General features: G+C 44.7%; 1 protein-coding gene across 2 annotated transcripts; it reads left to right on the top strand.

Annotated features, from left to right (window-relative positions):
• The first annotated feature begins 3815 nt into the window (after positions 1-3815).
• Positions 3816-14010, top strand: LOC108116453 (protein Skeletor, isoforms B/C). Of its 2 annotated transcripts, XM_017228371.2 has the most exons (8): positions 3816-4224; positions 6748-7251; positions 7743-8002; positions 8894-8993; positions 10042-10809; positions 10868-11061; positions 11117-11533; positions 11664-11796. In XM_017228371.2, the coding sequence occupies exons 1-8, from the start codon at positions 4164-4166 to the stop codon at positions 11700-11702; spliced, it is 2343 nt and encodes a 780-aa protein (XP_017083860.1). In that variant the 5' UTR covers positions 3816-4163; the 3' UTR covers positions 11703-11796. The 2 variants fall into 2 exon arrangements, with proteins under 2 accessions (XP_017083860.1, XP_017083859.1); XM_017228370.2 differs by having other exon boundaries at positions 3823-4224; positions 11117-14010.
• Positions 14011-14162: the final 152 nt, after the last annotated feature.

Below are 14162 nucleotides of genomic sequence, written 5' to 3'. Positions count from 1 at the left end.
GCATAATCTTCGGCCTGTCAATATGAACTAACTGAAGGGGCAACTAGGGATTAGTAGACCCAATTTTTAGGGTATTCCCACAATCGATAACCTTATACCCGCTTTCTTTTCGTGATTATTTTTCCAAATAGGATGTTTAACAGATTAGCTAACACATATTTTTTATTAATTCGTTTTGTTGTATTTATTTGGGACAGGCCCCCCATGCCGATCTGAACGATTTGAGCTTGACCTTAGACCAGGTTGTTAGGCAGCAAATATTGAAAGCTTGCACCTTGATAGCCAACGACTACATAGCTATAGCCCGACTATATTTAAAATGCATGATGCAAGTGGCTGGTGAGAGGAAATGCTGAGGCTGCCAGCCAGGAAAGGGAAATGATCGCAGAGGCTTTAGACTAGATGCCAATCCCAGAAGTGGGCAACTTTCTCTGCTGCAGTAAGTTGATGAACTGTTTCGATTTTGATAACACAGATGATACCTGACCACCTCCAACTCTTGGCCATAAATCATCTTTAAGAGCCACCCGAAAAGAAATTCGCATAACAAAGGCTAATTACACGCCCGAACTTAATGCTCTTGGGATTTGTTTTGGGATCTCCTGACTTCATCTTTTAACGTGCTTGTGCATAATTTTCGGATCAATCAACTTGGCTGGAAGAGCGAGACATCGTCGGCTTAGAGCCATAAATCTGTTGTGTTGGCCATGCAAATGCGAAAGTGGCCAGAAGAAGACCAGCTGGGCCAGCCAAAAGTGGTAGCCGAATTAATAATGTTTGTTCGTGTTTCTCTCTCTGTGTTTGTGTGTGTGGCTAGTGGCTTGATTGTTGGCTGTTTGGCCGGGTGTTCGCTGTATTCCCAATGTCAGTTGAGAAATTAAAAACTAATTTGATGGCAATTCAAATTACGCACGTTGAGGCAGTCCCCACACTTGCCAAAAACGTTGACCCAGTTATTAGGTGTTTATATATTTTCCGGCACTTGGAAAAATAAGGTATCAGATTATAGTTAAACTGTGGGTTTATATTTTACTTGAAATATATCTTTTGGGATTAGATTTAAGACTGAAAGACTGAAAGACTTACAAGCAGAAATCAAGATTGTTCTTTCATAAGTCATATTTTAAGTGGAAAATATAATAATAATTCAATCAACAGCTTACTAGAAGGTCTTCCTACCTGTCTTCTTACAGATTAAAGTTTGACTTCTTTAAGAAGACAACTTAAAGAGTTCATATCAGCTCTTCTCTAAGTGTATTCCCGGGCGAGCCTCGCTTCTTTTTGTGATAAAGAGAAGGGCTTTGGGGGAGTGGAAAAAGGCGGCTGGAAAAAGAGGTTCCCCGATGGCTCCACCTTCGCAGCGAGTTGATTATGAAAGCGTTTTACAACAGCGATATGAGTTTTTGTTCGTCTGCCGATCTGCCAGTCTGCCAGTCTGCCAGTTTGTCTCTCTACAAAGTGAAAGAAGCATTAAAAAAGCGACCTGAAACATGATGACTGTTGGTAATTTATACGAAATGTGCGTTTTTGCTTCATTTTAGTATTTCAGTATTTCCAGCATTTCCCTTATAATTACACGCTCCCCATGTATAATCACCGATCACGTCGCCAGCTGCTGGTCCTAAAAAAAAACAACATGCCACCGACTGGGTTGCAAAAATAAAATACGGTTATCGGCCGTCATTTAGCCAAATCTGTTGAAATCTAATTTGAATTTGGCAAAAATCATAACGCCGTTTTGGGAAGATAACAATCATCATCATCATCATCATCATGATCGCTGTTGGCCAGAGGTTATTGATTCGTCGTTGCTGGCCTTTTGTTATTGGGCACAAAAGAGAGATTATAAGCCAAGCGATGTTTATGGCAAACAAAGCTCGAATGCAGTCACAAAGCCAACAAAAGATTCAGGGCCTTGGCCAAGAACAAAAGGATGCCCAAAGTTAGACTTAGCTTAGACTTTGCCTTGACTTCGACCAATGTCGCGTCTCTTATTGGGGGCTCCCAGAAATTATCTTCATTATGGTGGAGGGGGGCCTAATTGAATTATGTAAGCGGGAAGCAAACGGTTAACAAGCGGCTGTAACCGCTCACTTAAGGTCTGACCTTTTGTATCTCTTGATTTTGTATCTTTGGAGAGGCCTCCGGCCAAACACGAGCGAGTGAACTTGGCAAACGGATCACGAATTGGCAATCTGCTTTCTTTCACCTTCGAACCGGCGACTTAATCCATCACAGCCATGGGGATTATCTAATCCGGTAATCCAATATTCGCGGGAACAATCGAAAGTGCAATCAAAGGGAATACGAAAATAGAAAAGGTGAGATAATATCAAAAGTTAGCCAAATCAAAGCACTTGGCTATAAGGAAATTTTTCAGTTAATTTTAAGTTAGCATGTGTAAGTTTAGAAATCGAAAGTAAACATGGTTAAAGGTAGTATTTATGGCTGAAACTTTCATGGAATTGTAAAACAATTATTAATTAAAATACTTTTTTTTTTTTAATTGAATTCAAAAATTCAATTCGTGTAACTTTGAATATCAGCAATCGCGGAAATAGCGGCCAAAAGGGAATATAAACAAATTAAGCGAGCAGGAAGCGGGAAAAAGTGCATGTAATGGCTAACAAAAGTGGGTATTGGGTATCGGGCATTCGAGATTTTCGAATCACTGTGGGCCATAATTTGACAACAATAAATTGCATTAGCAGCGAAACAAGTTCAACACGCAGAATAACATTTAAATTCACCAGCAACAAAATAGCAACGAAAAAATAACGAAAAAAACATAAGAGACGACATGAAAAATGACAGAAGGTGTGCAAAAAAATGTATTTGACTTGGCCGAAAAGGCGCCGCGGCAGAAAGACGTTTGAAGTTTGTCGTTTTACTTTTTTTTTTTCTTTTTTGGTTAAAGCGACTGCGCGACAGCAAGCATAGCAATAATTATTGCTGACGGGCAGCAATAACAACATAAAGGCAACAGTGGGTCACTGGTAAGCCAGGCAATGGATCGCAAGTCAAAAAGCAATAACAGTGTGGGCATGATAGGAACAGCAACGCTGAGAGTGTAGATAACAGCAGCCATAACATTAAAAGCTTAAGTAACATCAGCAACACAGTCTGCAAAAATGCCAATAATAATAACAACACAACAACGCCAGGAGTGCAGCAGCAACATTGCCTGCAGAAATGGAAATTACATCAGCACAGCAATAACAGTCAAAGGCAGCAGTATTAACAGCGACAGCTAAGGTGCTTAACAGCAAGAACATTAGCAACATCAGCAGTAACAGCAGCAACATTGCCTGCAGAAATGGAAATTACATCAGCCCAGCAATAACACTCAAAGGCAGCAGTATTAACTGTGACAGCTAAGCTGCTCAACAGGAAGAACAGCAGTAACATTAGCAACATCAGCAGTAACATTAGCAACATTAGCTGCACAAGTAGCAATGCTATGGCAACAATAACAGAATATTTATAATAACATCAGCAACATAAAAGGTAACAGGAGCTATGTAACTGCTCAACACTAACTATTAAAACATTACGAGCAACACAAGCAGCCAGAATAGCAAAGGTAAACCTGAAACAACAACACCAACTTTTAAAAGCAGCAGCAGCTTCATCTGCAATCATAGCAGCAACCTGGTTCAACACAACAGCAACATCAGCTGTAGGTGCAGCCATATCAATAACACAACAGCAACATCCAGAGTAAAAACAGCAGCAACAGCAACAGCAACAGCGACGGCAGCAACATTGGTAGCAAACCAGACCCCAAACAGTTCTGCCAGCGCTGGCAGAGAGAGCGGGAGAGGAGGGCAGAAGCTCAACTCTTTGCTGACAGCGCAGACTCAGCGTCGTTGGCGATCAGTGCGGTTTTGGAGTTCGTTGCGTCCGGTCGCGAGATCCCAGGCTCAGTGGAACCCCTTTGAAAAAAAAAGATTCCTGGATCGATTCGAAATTCAATTTTGATTCGCGAGTGAAGATCTCTCTATACCCCCCGAGTGTGTGTGATTGCCAGTATCAGGATAAACACATCCTGCTGGAATAAATTGAAATAAAATCGGGGCCCCAGCCCAAAACACCCACACAGTCACACAAAAATAAGAAAAATATAAACCCCAGACACACACTCAAGTTAGCAACCGTTAGCCATGTTGGCAATGAAGGATAAACCTTGGCTGCTGCTATTTGGCCTATTGGCCGCATTAAGCTGTAAGTACCCCGGGCAATGATTTATAAGTGCCATTGTGATGCAAATTGAACGGATAGCGATGCAGACACAGCTGCAGATAAAGATACAGATACAGATAGAGATACAAATAGAGACACAGATGCTGAGATATACTGAGATTGAGCTATACTGAAACTAGATTAGTGGCCTGTATTTATGGCCCAGACAATGAGCCCACACATCTCAATGACACGCCGAATACGATATATATATATATATATCATCTTTTGTGAGTGCGGTGGCAGCAGCAGCAGCATCAACAGCAGCAGCCATTTGAATATTCATCAGCTTTTATGATCGCGCTGACCGTTGAACCGCCGCTGACCAACTCCACAATTGTCCCACGGACGGACTGCATTAGCATTTCCACTGGAGATTTGCATAAATTGCTAACATGTTTCCTTGATACCATTTCGAAGACCTCCTAGCTAGACTGGAAAAGCCGCTGGGAAAGTAGGTCTCTGGGTTGGTTGGTCAGTGTGAAGAGTTAAGAGGATATATGGGGGGGATATTGCTAGTTAAAGTTAGGTAAAACTATTAGATTGCCATTAAGGTAAAATGATATTAACTAGAAAACCTACAACAGCTCCTTAAAACAAAATTGAAATTGATAAAATTTGATTTACATTTTTAAGAATAATTTTTGTGATATTTTTGTTCACCGAAATAACAAATTTCTTGATCAAATCAGAACGAAAAGAGAAAGAGAATATATATCTTAATTGATATTGCATGTTAAATCGTTAAAAGCTCGAAATCGAATTAATTCGATGAATTAATCGGAAGATCAAAAGCCACCATTACACGCCTTTTATTTATGGATTTCTAATTAGATTTTATCACTCACTTCGCCGTCTCAATTTGAATATATCGAAGATTTTAAAATATGGCTACATGAGTGAATTTCCAAGTGAATTATGTCTTTGATGCTTTTGGAAATCCATTGATTTTGCAATGCGAGTCGCTTCAGATGATTGGCAATTGCCCCCAACCAGTTCGTTGGGTTGGCTTAGCCAATAGTTGAGTGCCCACGCCAGGCTAATGGCTCCGTCTGACTTTAGCCCGATCATCATTAATAAGACTTCGAGTTTGTTGCTGTTGCTATTGCTGTTGCTGTTGGTGTTCAGTGATTTTAATTACACCTTTGGCATTTTGCATACGATCTCGCAAGTGCCCCCAAAGTGAGCTTCAAATCAATGATGGATTCTGGGCCAGCCAGGCGGAAATCGGTTGGGCAGATCAGATCAGTGGCCGACAAAAACTGGCCAGATTCTGGCAAACGAGAAAGACTCGTCCGCGTCTGGGCAAAATTTGGAGCAGCCGAAGCCATGGCCACGGAAAAGTGAACCGGCCAGCGGTTAAAAATCTGAAATCTGAAAAAAAACCAATCGGGTTGTGTCAAAAATGAAAAAAAAAAATAACTGCAGGCCATGGCGACCATGTCGCCCCGACAAACCATTTGATGGCAGTTAACGAAAAAAAAAAAAAAAAAAAAAAAACCAAACGTGTTTATGGCCCATGCAAAAAACAAAGCACAAACGATACCAACAAAAAGATTGTAATAAAACACAGATAAATTGAATTTCAACAACAATAACAATAACAACAACAAGTTTGTGAAGGTGAAGTGGGAATTTTTGAAAACGAAATTCGCCAGCCCACCAGCCAGCAAAGCCAACAAAGTTGGCCCATTAAAGTAGGCTTAGAACCATTCATCTCTTAACGAGAATTAGTTCCCATTAAGACCTGGTTTTGTTTTGATGTTACACGCCTCACGAACTTTCGGCTTGTATTCAAAATTTATTTGCCGTAAATCCGTAAATCCGAAACTTCCTGTGCCCCAAGAACAAAGACCGCTCTGATCGGGTTCTGGCTATGACACATGGCTATCTCCATCTCCAAACGGTGTTTGATTCGATTGTTTTGGTTTATTTGTTTGTTGTCTAGAACCCGTTGATATGCAAATTAAAGGCACTCACACTGAAGTTGAATGCCTAAAGAAATAATTAAGTTAATTTATAAATTAGCAAATAATTAGCAAAGGTGGTTAAAGAGGTTATTTTGGGGTAACATTTCACAGGCAGAGATAGGGGTTTCTATTTTAAGATAAAGGAAATTCAAAGCACAAAACTTATCCTTGTTTTTAGAGGGGTTTATATTTCTTAGAGTCATGTTAATTTTTGGTTTTAACATATTCAGAATTTAATACTTACTTCTTCTTTCTTAACTTTCTTATATGAAAAGCTTTTTTGATTAACCATGAAACCAGCTTACCTTTTTCTCCCAGTGCCATACACACATTGAGCAATCTAAGAGTCATAAATTTCCCCCAGTGTACGACTAATTAAGTGGTCGCTAAATGGCTGCGGAGATTTCGTGTGTGTGTGTGTGTCTGTGTGTGTGTTCATTGCCCACTGACTCAGCTAGCGCCAAGTTTGTTGCCTAAGTCTTTTGTTTTGGCCGCTTGCCTCACCGATTCTTGTGATTGTTTTCTGTGTTTGCAGGCTTTGTTGACTTTGGAGATGCTGCCTACCCGTATTATGGCACCAAGATCGGAGCCCTAACCCGCCTCCATCACGGTGTCTCCGGGGATGTGTACGCCGTGGACTCACGCACCATTTTCATCAAGAAATTCAACTACGATGGTGAGGCGCCGGCGGCCTACTTCTATGTAGGAAACACGGCGCGGCCTAGTAATGAGGGAGCCGCTCGACTGAGGGATGAGCGCGGTGGAACTGCTTCCCTGACACGTCGTTATCGGAACAAGGATGTAACTCTGTCCCTGCCTGAGGGCAAAACGTTGCGCGACATCAAATGGTTCTCGGTTTGGTGCGATGAGTTTGCGGTGAACTTTGGTGATGTCTCCATCCCAGCCAACTTGGACTTCCCGCGGCCACAGAAGATCAGTGCTCTGAGGGGTGTCCATGGCGTCTCCTCTGACAACATTGTCATCGTGGATGCCCAGACGCTGCTGGTCCCCAACTTCAGCTACGATGGTGAAGCGCCAGGTGAGTGGCACTCAAAAAGGCATAACATTTTGTTCAGAAAATTATTACCTATCATCAGGCTTGCTTAATATCCAAAGGCATTACGTCGTATTAGATATTCAACTACATATATTTTTGCTTCGTAAGACAATACCAGGCCAATTACCCACTGCCATATATTGTTTTATTATCAATGAACAATTATTCCAAAGAAACTTAGAAGTTTATTTCGTAGAATACTTAAGGCAAGTTTAAACGATAATAATGAAGTGCATTAATTAAAAAAAAAGAATTTTCATTCAGGGGAATTCACACTGAAGTTGTGTGTCGAAAAATAATGAAAACAATATATACCAGATCGGGACTTAAGCTATCGTTATACAAATTTATGTTAATGATAAGCCGAAACCTGAAAGAAGAGATTATTTTGGCTCTTATGGAGTTGGAGAGGGAATTAGATGATAAAAAATGTTAGATGTTGGCTAAAAGTTATCTCTGACAATTATTTTCAGATGCCAAATTCTGGGTTGGTCGCGGCCAGAGGCCCACTTCTGAGGGTCTGAGGATTCCGGACGAGAATGGCAAAGAGAACCCGCTGCGTCGCTACGAACGCAAGACCATTGTGCTGACCCTGCCAGAGGATTTGACCATCTTTGATATCGGTCACTTTGGCGTTTGGTGTGAGGCCTTCACTGTGGACTTCGGACATGTTCGCCTGCCGGACGGACTCAATGTACCGCCCTCGCTGAAGATGCTGGGAATCAGCCCACAGGTAAAGAAGAACGCCAGCCAGATCTTAAGCGAGCTGCAGCGCTGATTACTACTACTGCTACTGCTAGAAGGGTGTAACTGTGTGTGTAACTCTATTTATGCAATCGTATTTATTGTTGTGTATATGCAAAATATTTATCAATCGATTCGAATCGGATCCGGCACAACGAGAGTCGTGACCGGAAATTCCTAGACTGTAAGCTGGACGGATGGCGGCTAATGAGGAGGAGGAGGAGTTGGAGGAGGAGGAGAGATCCAAAATAAATATATATATATATTTATATACTTATATACATACATATGTGCAACACATTCTATAATATATGTGTCGATGTAATACTCACCTGCTTGTTATTTTGTGTTTTGTTGTCTTGATCAGCTTTTGCTTGAGCTCCGGGAGCTCCGTCTTATACAAAATGAAATCTGTGTGGGACTGAGTCCAAATTGTTCCTCCACCTCGAAAACCAATCCACAAATACACACGCAAAATGCACAACACAAACACATAGAACACCACACATACACACACACCAACACACACACACACCCCACACACACACACACATCCTTGTGATCGATCTACTAACCCCCAAGCGATATCAAAAACAAACATTTTTCATTTTGTATAATAAAAACCATTCAAAAAGCAAAAATCTTTCGAAAACAGCAAAACAAAAATGCAAACATTTCGGGTATGCTCAAAATTTAAAACTTTGGCCAAGCTTTCTCCTCCTCCCTCTCTCCATCCAGTCCACACCCACCCACACCCACCCACACACACACACACAGACACCCGCACTGTACATCCCCCGTGCCATCACCTGACAAGCCCGTAATCCGTACCCACCAAATCCAATCCAATCGAACCTTCCCTTTAACCAATCTCTTCCAGTCGAAGCTCAACTGCGAGGTGCTCTACGATGATCTGGCATTCGAGGTGCGCTGGGCAGTGGCCGGCGAGAGCATCGTGGTCCAGTTGGTGGCCAAGTTGGGTAAGTCTGTGGGGTTGCCTCTGGGTGCTAACTGCTGCTAATAGCCGGAAGTTCGCCCCCTTGTACCTGTTAGGTAGGAGTTCAGCAGACTGTAAAGAACTTAGCTTTGTGTTTCATTGTGGGTGTCTACTTTGTTTAGTTACTTAATCAGTTATGATTTTCTGTTTATGTTTAGTTAATTGTTTTAAATCCTAAAAAAAACAGAGTTTAATCTTCAATCAAATTCAATTTAAAAGTTTTTAAGTCCATAAAAAACAGCAAACGTGATGAAGTCTTCTTCATAAGCCCAATCCCTTGCTCTGACCTATCCCATTTGGTGACAAGCCTTCGGCGGAAAGTCAAAAGCATGCTGCCTGCTGGCTTATCTGCTGCTGGTGATTTATGATGCTTTGACATTTTATCGAGTACAGTTAGCAGCAGGGAGCAAGCCGAGAGATGGCAACAATAAAATCCAGTTAGCATCCAAATTGACCGATCAGCAGCATCCACAGCACAGCAGAAACAGCCACATCCATGGCAGCAGCATCGCTTGGCAGAATAACAAGTTGCGAATTATGACGACTGGTTTTATTGCGCAACTCGAGCTGCTGGCTGGGATGGGGTGGTGGACAAATGGATGCGATGGGTTGTGGTGTGGTGAAGCGGCGACAGCGATTTGCTGGCTCCATCTGCCATTATTAGCAGAGCACCATGGGCAGGCATACTTTGGCCATAACCAACCGCCAACCGCCAACCGCCACTGGTCTTACTCCAATCTGGGCAATTTGCAACCGCTAAGAATGCTGGCAGGAATTTTCACCAGGAAAATGCCTGCCGACCGGTTAACCAGGTCAGAATTGGGGCGATCAACTTTCGTTGATTGCGGGGCTTAAATAACTTCCTATAGAATTTAACTGCACTTGAAAAATGATTTATAGCTTAAAGTTTAGAATTTTAGAAAAACTAACCTTTAGCTTTTCCCTATCAGATCCTTTCTTTGGTGTGAGATCTCTCATATCCCTAAATCTTTTACCCTTATCTTCCTCTCACCCCCATTATATCCCCACAGAACCGAACAATTACATGTCCTTTGGCATCTCGCCGAGCAAGAACATCAGCCAGATGATCGGTGCAGATGCTGTGGTGGCCTGGGTTGATCCTCAAACCGGAAATGGTTTCGCCACCGATTACTTCCTGGAGGGCAAGGCCCAATGTTCAGGTGGACGCGGTGCCTGCCCAGACACTAAGATCTCTGAGAAGACCAATTCCATTCGTCTGCTAAATGCCGCCATGGTGAATGGCTATTCCATTGTGACCTACCAAAGATCTCTGGCAGCCACGGATCGTCTGGATCTGCCCATCTCGATTACGGAAGCGGAATCTGTGGTCTGGGCTATTGGACCACTGAATGATTACCGAGAGGTCTCCTTCCACACGTTCTACAATAAGCATCTGCACCAGATCGAGTTCGGTCGTCAGCCCAAGTGGAATTGTCCTCTGCCTGAGGGAGCTCGCAACTCCTCTGAACAGGAGGACTCGGCTCCAGCTGCACAGAGCTCAACTGGAGGAGCTGGTTATCCACCAGCAGGAAGACCCAATGTTGAGCCCGACGAGGAGTTCTACGAGAATAGGGCGGAGGCCTTGCATCGCCAGCCACCGCAGAGGCGCCAGGAAACGGCCATCATCACCCAAAGACGTCCAGTGCCCACACCAAAGCCAGTCAACAGTAACGGCGCCTGGGACATCCCGGCCATCCAGTGTCACGAACCTGAGGATGGAGTTTTCTATGCTCAGATGGGACCCACGGGAGGAAAGCACGGATATCCAGCCATCACAGGTGCATCTCTCTAAGAAGTTGAAGGCCAGAATAGCGATATATCTTTCTTATATCTTAGGACACGTCGGCTGGGGAATTTCCTGGTACATCAACGGGCTTCTGATCCCTGAAATCCATGTGGTGCGCGGCAGGACCTACACCTTTGTGGTGGAGGGCGGCAACAACCCCGACATTCCGGCCAAGTACCATCCATTCTACATCAGTGACGATCCTGTGGGAGGATACGAGCACAAACGCGAGGAGGAGAAGAAGGTTAGTTGCATTGCTGATAAAATATGATAGCCCCTAATTCTGATGCTCCTTCCAGTCCGTTCGCATCTACGCCGGAGTGCATCGCTCCCGGTCTGGCCAAGTCACGCCCACTGGCGTTGGCCGCCTCTGCAACTGGACGCCAGACGTGGAGGGTCCTCCGGCGGACGACTACCAATCGTTTGGAGCCTATCAGCGCACTTTGACCCTAAAGTGCGATGCTGGAGAGCCGGGAGTGATAAGCTGGAAGCCAGACAGGAACACACCGGACACAGTCTACTATCACTGCTTCACACATCGCTATCTGGGATGGAAGATCCACGTACATGACGCCTGTGACTCGGAAGCGGGCGGACTCAAGGGAGCCGCCTCGGATCGCCACGAGATCCGGCTGCCGGTGGAAGGAACCGGAGCGGAACCGGCACCCGTGCACGAGGAGTACGCCGGAGAGGCGTCCGTCCGGCACGAAACCAAGGTCAGCGCCAACGATAATTTTTTATTGAAGCACCAAACTGATTTGATTAAGAACCACAATATGAACGGAACACCGCCCAAACTGAGTTTTGAAATAACGAAATCTTCGGAAATAACCAAACTGATTTCAGATGGCATCCGCGCTGCTGAGGCTCTCGAGGAGAGCCTAATGAAGAACCCGAATCTGAACCCTCTGAACCATCCCAACCAGAACCCGATTCCGTATCCGCACCAGAAACCGAACGTGACCCCGACCGAGATCAGCTCGCGACCCGAGATTCTGCTGGGGGAGACCCATGCCCACAAGCTGAATACATCTCCATCCGTATTCCCATCCCCATCTGCCTCACCATCCCCCGCCAATCTTAAGCTGCCCATTTACGCGGCTGTTCCCCATCTCATCCACCATCCCCCGCACTTGCATCGCCTGCACCAACATCCGCAGCATGCCCTGCATCCGCATGTCCATTTGCATCATCACAATCTAACCGCTAATCTTCCAGCGCTGGCCCAGAAAACCATTGGACTCTCTGAGTTTTTGCGTCCGCCGCAGAACGCTCCGCTCTTCCATCCGGTTAAGCTGCCCGGCCGTCGACCTTTCCCTGCTCCGATCAAGAAAGTGCCGGCCTCCAGGCCCATACTACCGCAGCAACATCCCCACCTGCATCCGCATCCACAGCAGCTGCCCGTCTTACTGCAGCAGCAGCCCTCCTTGATTGTGAGTCACTACAGGAAGCCAGTGCCGGGATTGCTGAAGCCTTTCGTCAAGGAAAAACCCTTCCCACTGCAACCGCTTGCTGCCTCTGTCCTACTCCTGGGGCAACCCACTGAATTGGGCGGAGGACTTGGTGGGCTGAACCAGAAAGGAGAGCGACTGAAGGTCAAGGGTAAACCTAAAATTCCAGTACCCTATGTAGACTTGGAACCGCAGGGCTCTCTACAAAACACGGCCTTCTTTAATAAACCAGGCGGAAAGGTTGAACAGAAACCGATTGTTACTCCCCCTACTGGTGCTAGTTCCGTTAGCAGCACAACCACGACCACGCCGTTGGTTAAACGCCCTCCTGTCAAGGAACCATCCCAAGAAGAAATCGCCAGCATGCGACCTGCTGTGAATCAGGGTTTTAAGCCCGATACCGTGATCGTGGAGAGCGGCTTCCGACCCATCATGAGAACTGATGGCAGTGGTGTCCAATTGCCCAAGGAGATCATAGACCAGGTGGCCCATCGCCGAGAAGATCCTGGCACTGAAATCGACGAGGTAATGGAAACGGATACGCTATTTCTGACAGCTCAGCAGGGTGGCAGTGAAACCCAGAGCTTTGAGCCCATGTTTATACCATCTCCTTTGGATAGTACCAATGCCTCGAAGGTTCTAAGGGTAAATGTAAAGGAGGTTAGTCCTACGGCTTCGGCTTTGAGATTACCTTCCTCAGCTGTGGAGCACGCCCTGCCATCCGCCTCGGAGTTGAGAAAGCCCACTTTGGATGAACTCTTTGGAGAGGAGATAACCGATGAGGAAGTGGTACTCGAACCACTTGAAGATGATGATGAGCTACTGGAAGAAACAACCAAGAAGGCAGCAGTAAAAACTACAAAAGAGATTCCAAGCACCACTACAACCAAAAAACCTGAACACGAACTCCTAGAGGACCTCTTTGGACCCGACGAAGAGGATATTTATGCGGATGAGATGGAACTTGAAATGGACGACCGAGTGGCAGCTGCTGCGGAGCGGATTGACACCTACTACCTGCCACCGGACAACCGGAAGGTTCCCCATGCCAGTCTACCAAGTGGAGCGCTCTATACCTTCGATGGCAAGTCAGTGGTGGACAGTAGTCTGGTGCTACCACCCAAATTGGATGCCGTAGACAATGGTGGAGTCCATCAGCGACATGCTCAGTATGGGCTTACACCCTTGGAGCAGCTCGTTCGAACTACCCCTCAATTTGGGGTATTTAGAGGAGAGCTGCCGCAAGAATTCCGAGGAACAGAACCTCAGCCCGTTTCAGAGTATTCCCATCCAGCGCCTTTCAGTCGAACCAGCACAACTCCGATATTCTCCAGCAGCAGTGGCAGCACCATATATCCGTACTCCACATCGTCAGGAACATCCACATCCATATCGTCACTGTCGTCACCGTCGTCATCGTCCTCATCGCCATTGTCCTCATCCTCGCTGAGACCCATTTCCACCAAGTTGCAACTTCTGAAACCGGAGGGCAGAAGAGCGTAGGATCAGCAATAGCGAAATTATAAGCAAACAGCAACAAAAATTTAGCATTTAACCATTTTGGGGTGTACTCTCATAACCACGTTACATTTACTCGTAAACCTGTATTAGCCCGTAGTTTTCTTTTACCAATTATGATGCTCTTAATTTTAAACAAACGCATGAATTTTATTAGCTAAGCTAACCGATTGTGTTTAAGCCGCATTTTAGTCGTTGTGAAATAAAACCAAGAATTAATCTGATTTGCGATTGTAGTTTGGACTTAACTGAAATCAAAAGATAAAGTTGCCTACGTCTTATATTCATAATATAACAGCCTTTTCAAATTTTTTTGAAATTTATTTCAGTTATCGATATCAGTGGACTATCAACATAATACAAAAGATTATCGATA

This window comes from Drosophila eugracilis, unplaced genomic scaffold (assembly GCF_018153835.1).
Source record: "Drosophila eugracilis isolate 14026-0451.02 unplaced genomic scaffold, ASM1815383v1 contig_367, whole genome shotgun sequence".
Classification (NCBI taxonomy): domain Eukaryota; kingdom Metazoa; phylum Arthropoda; class Insecta; order Diptera; family Drosophilidae; genus Drosophila; species Drosophila eugracilis.
Note: the sequence above shows the minus strand (reverse complement) of the source record. Positions and strands in the feature narration are given on the sequence as shown.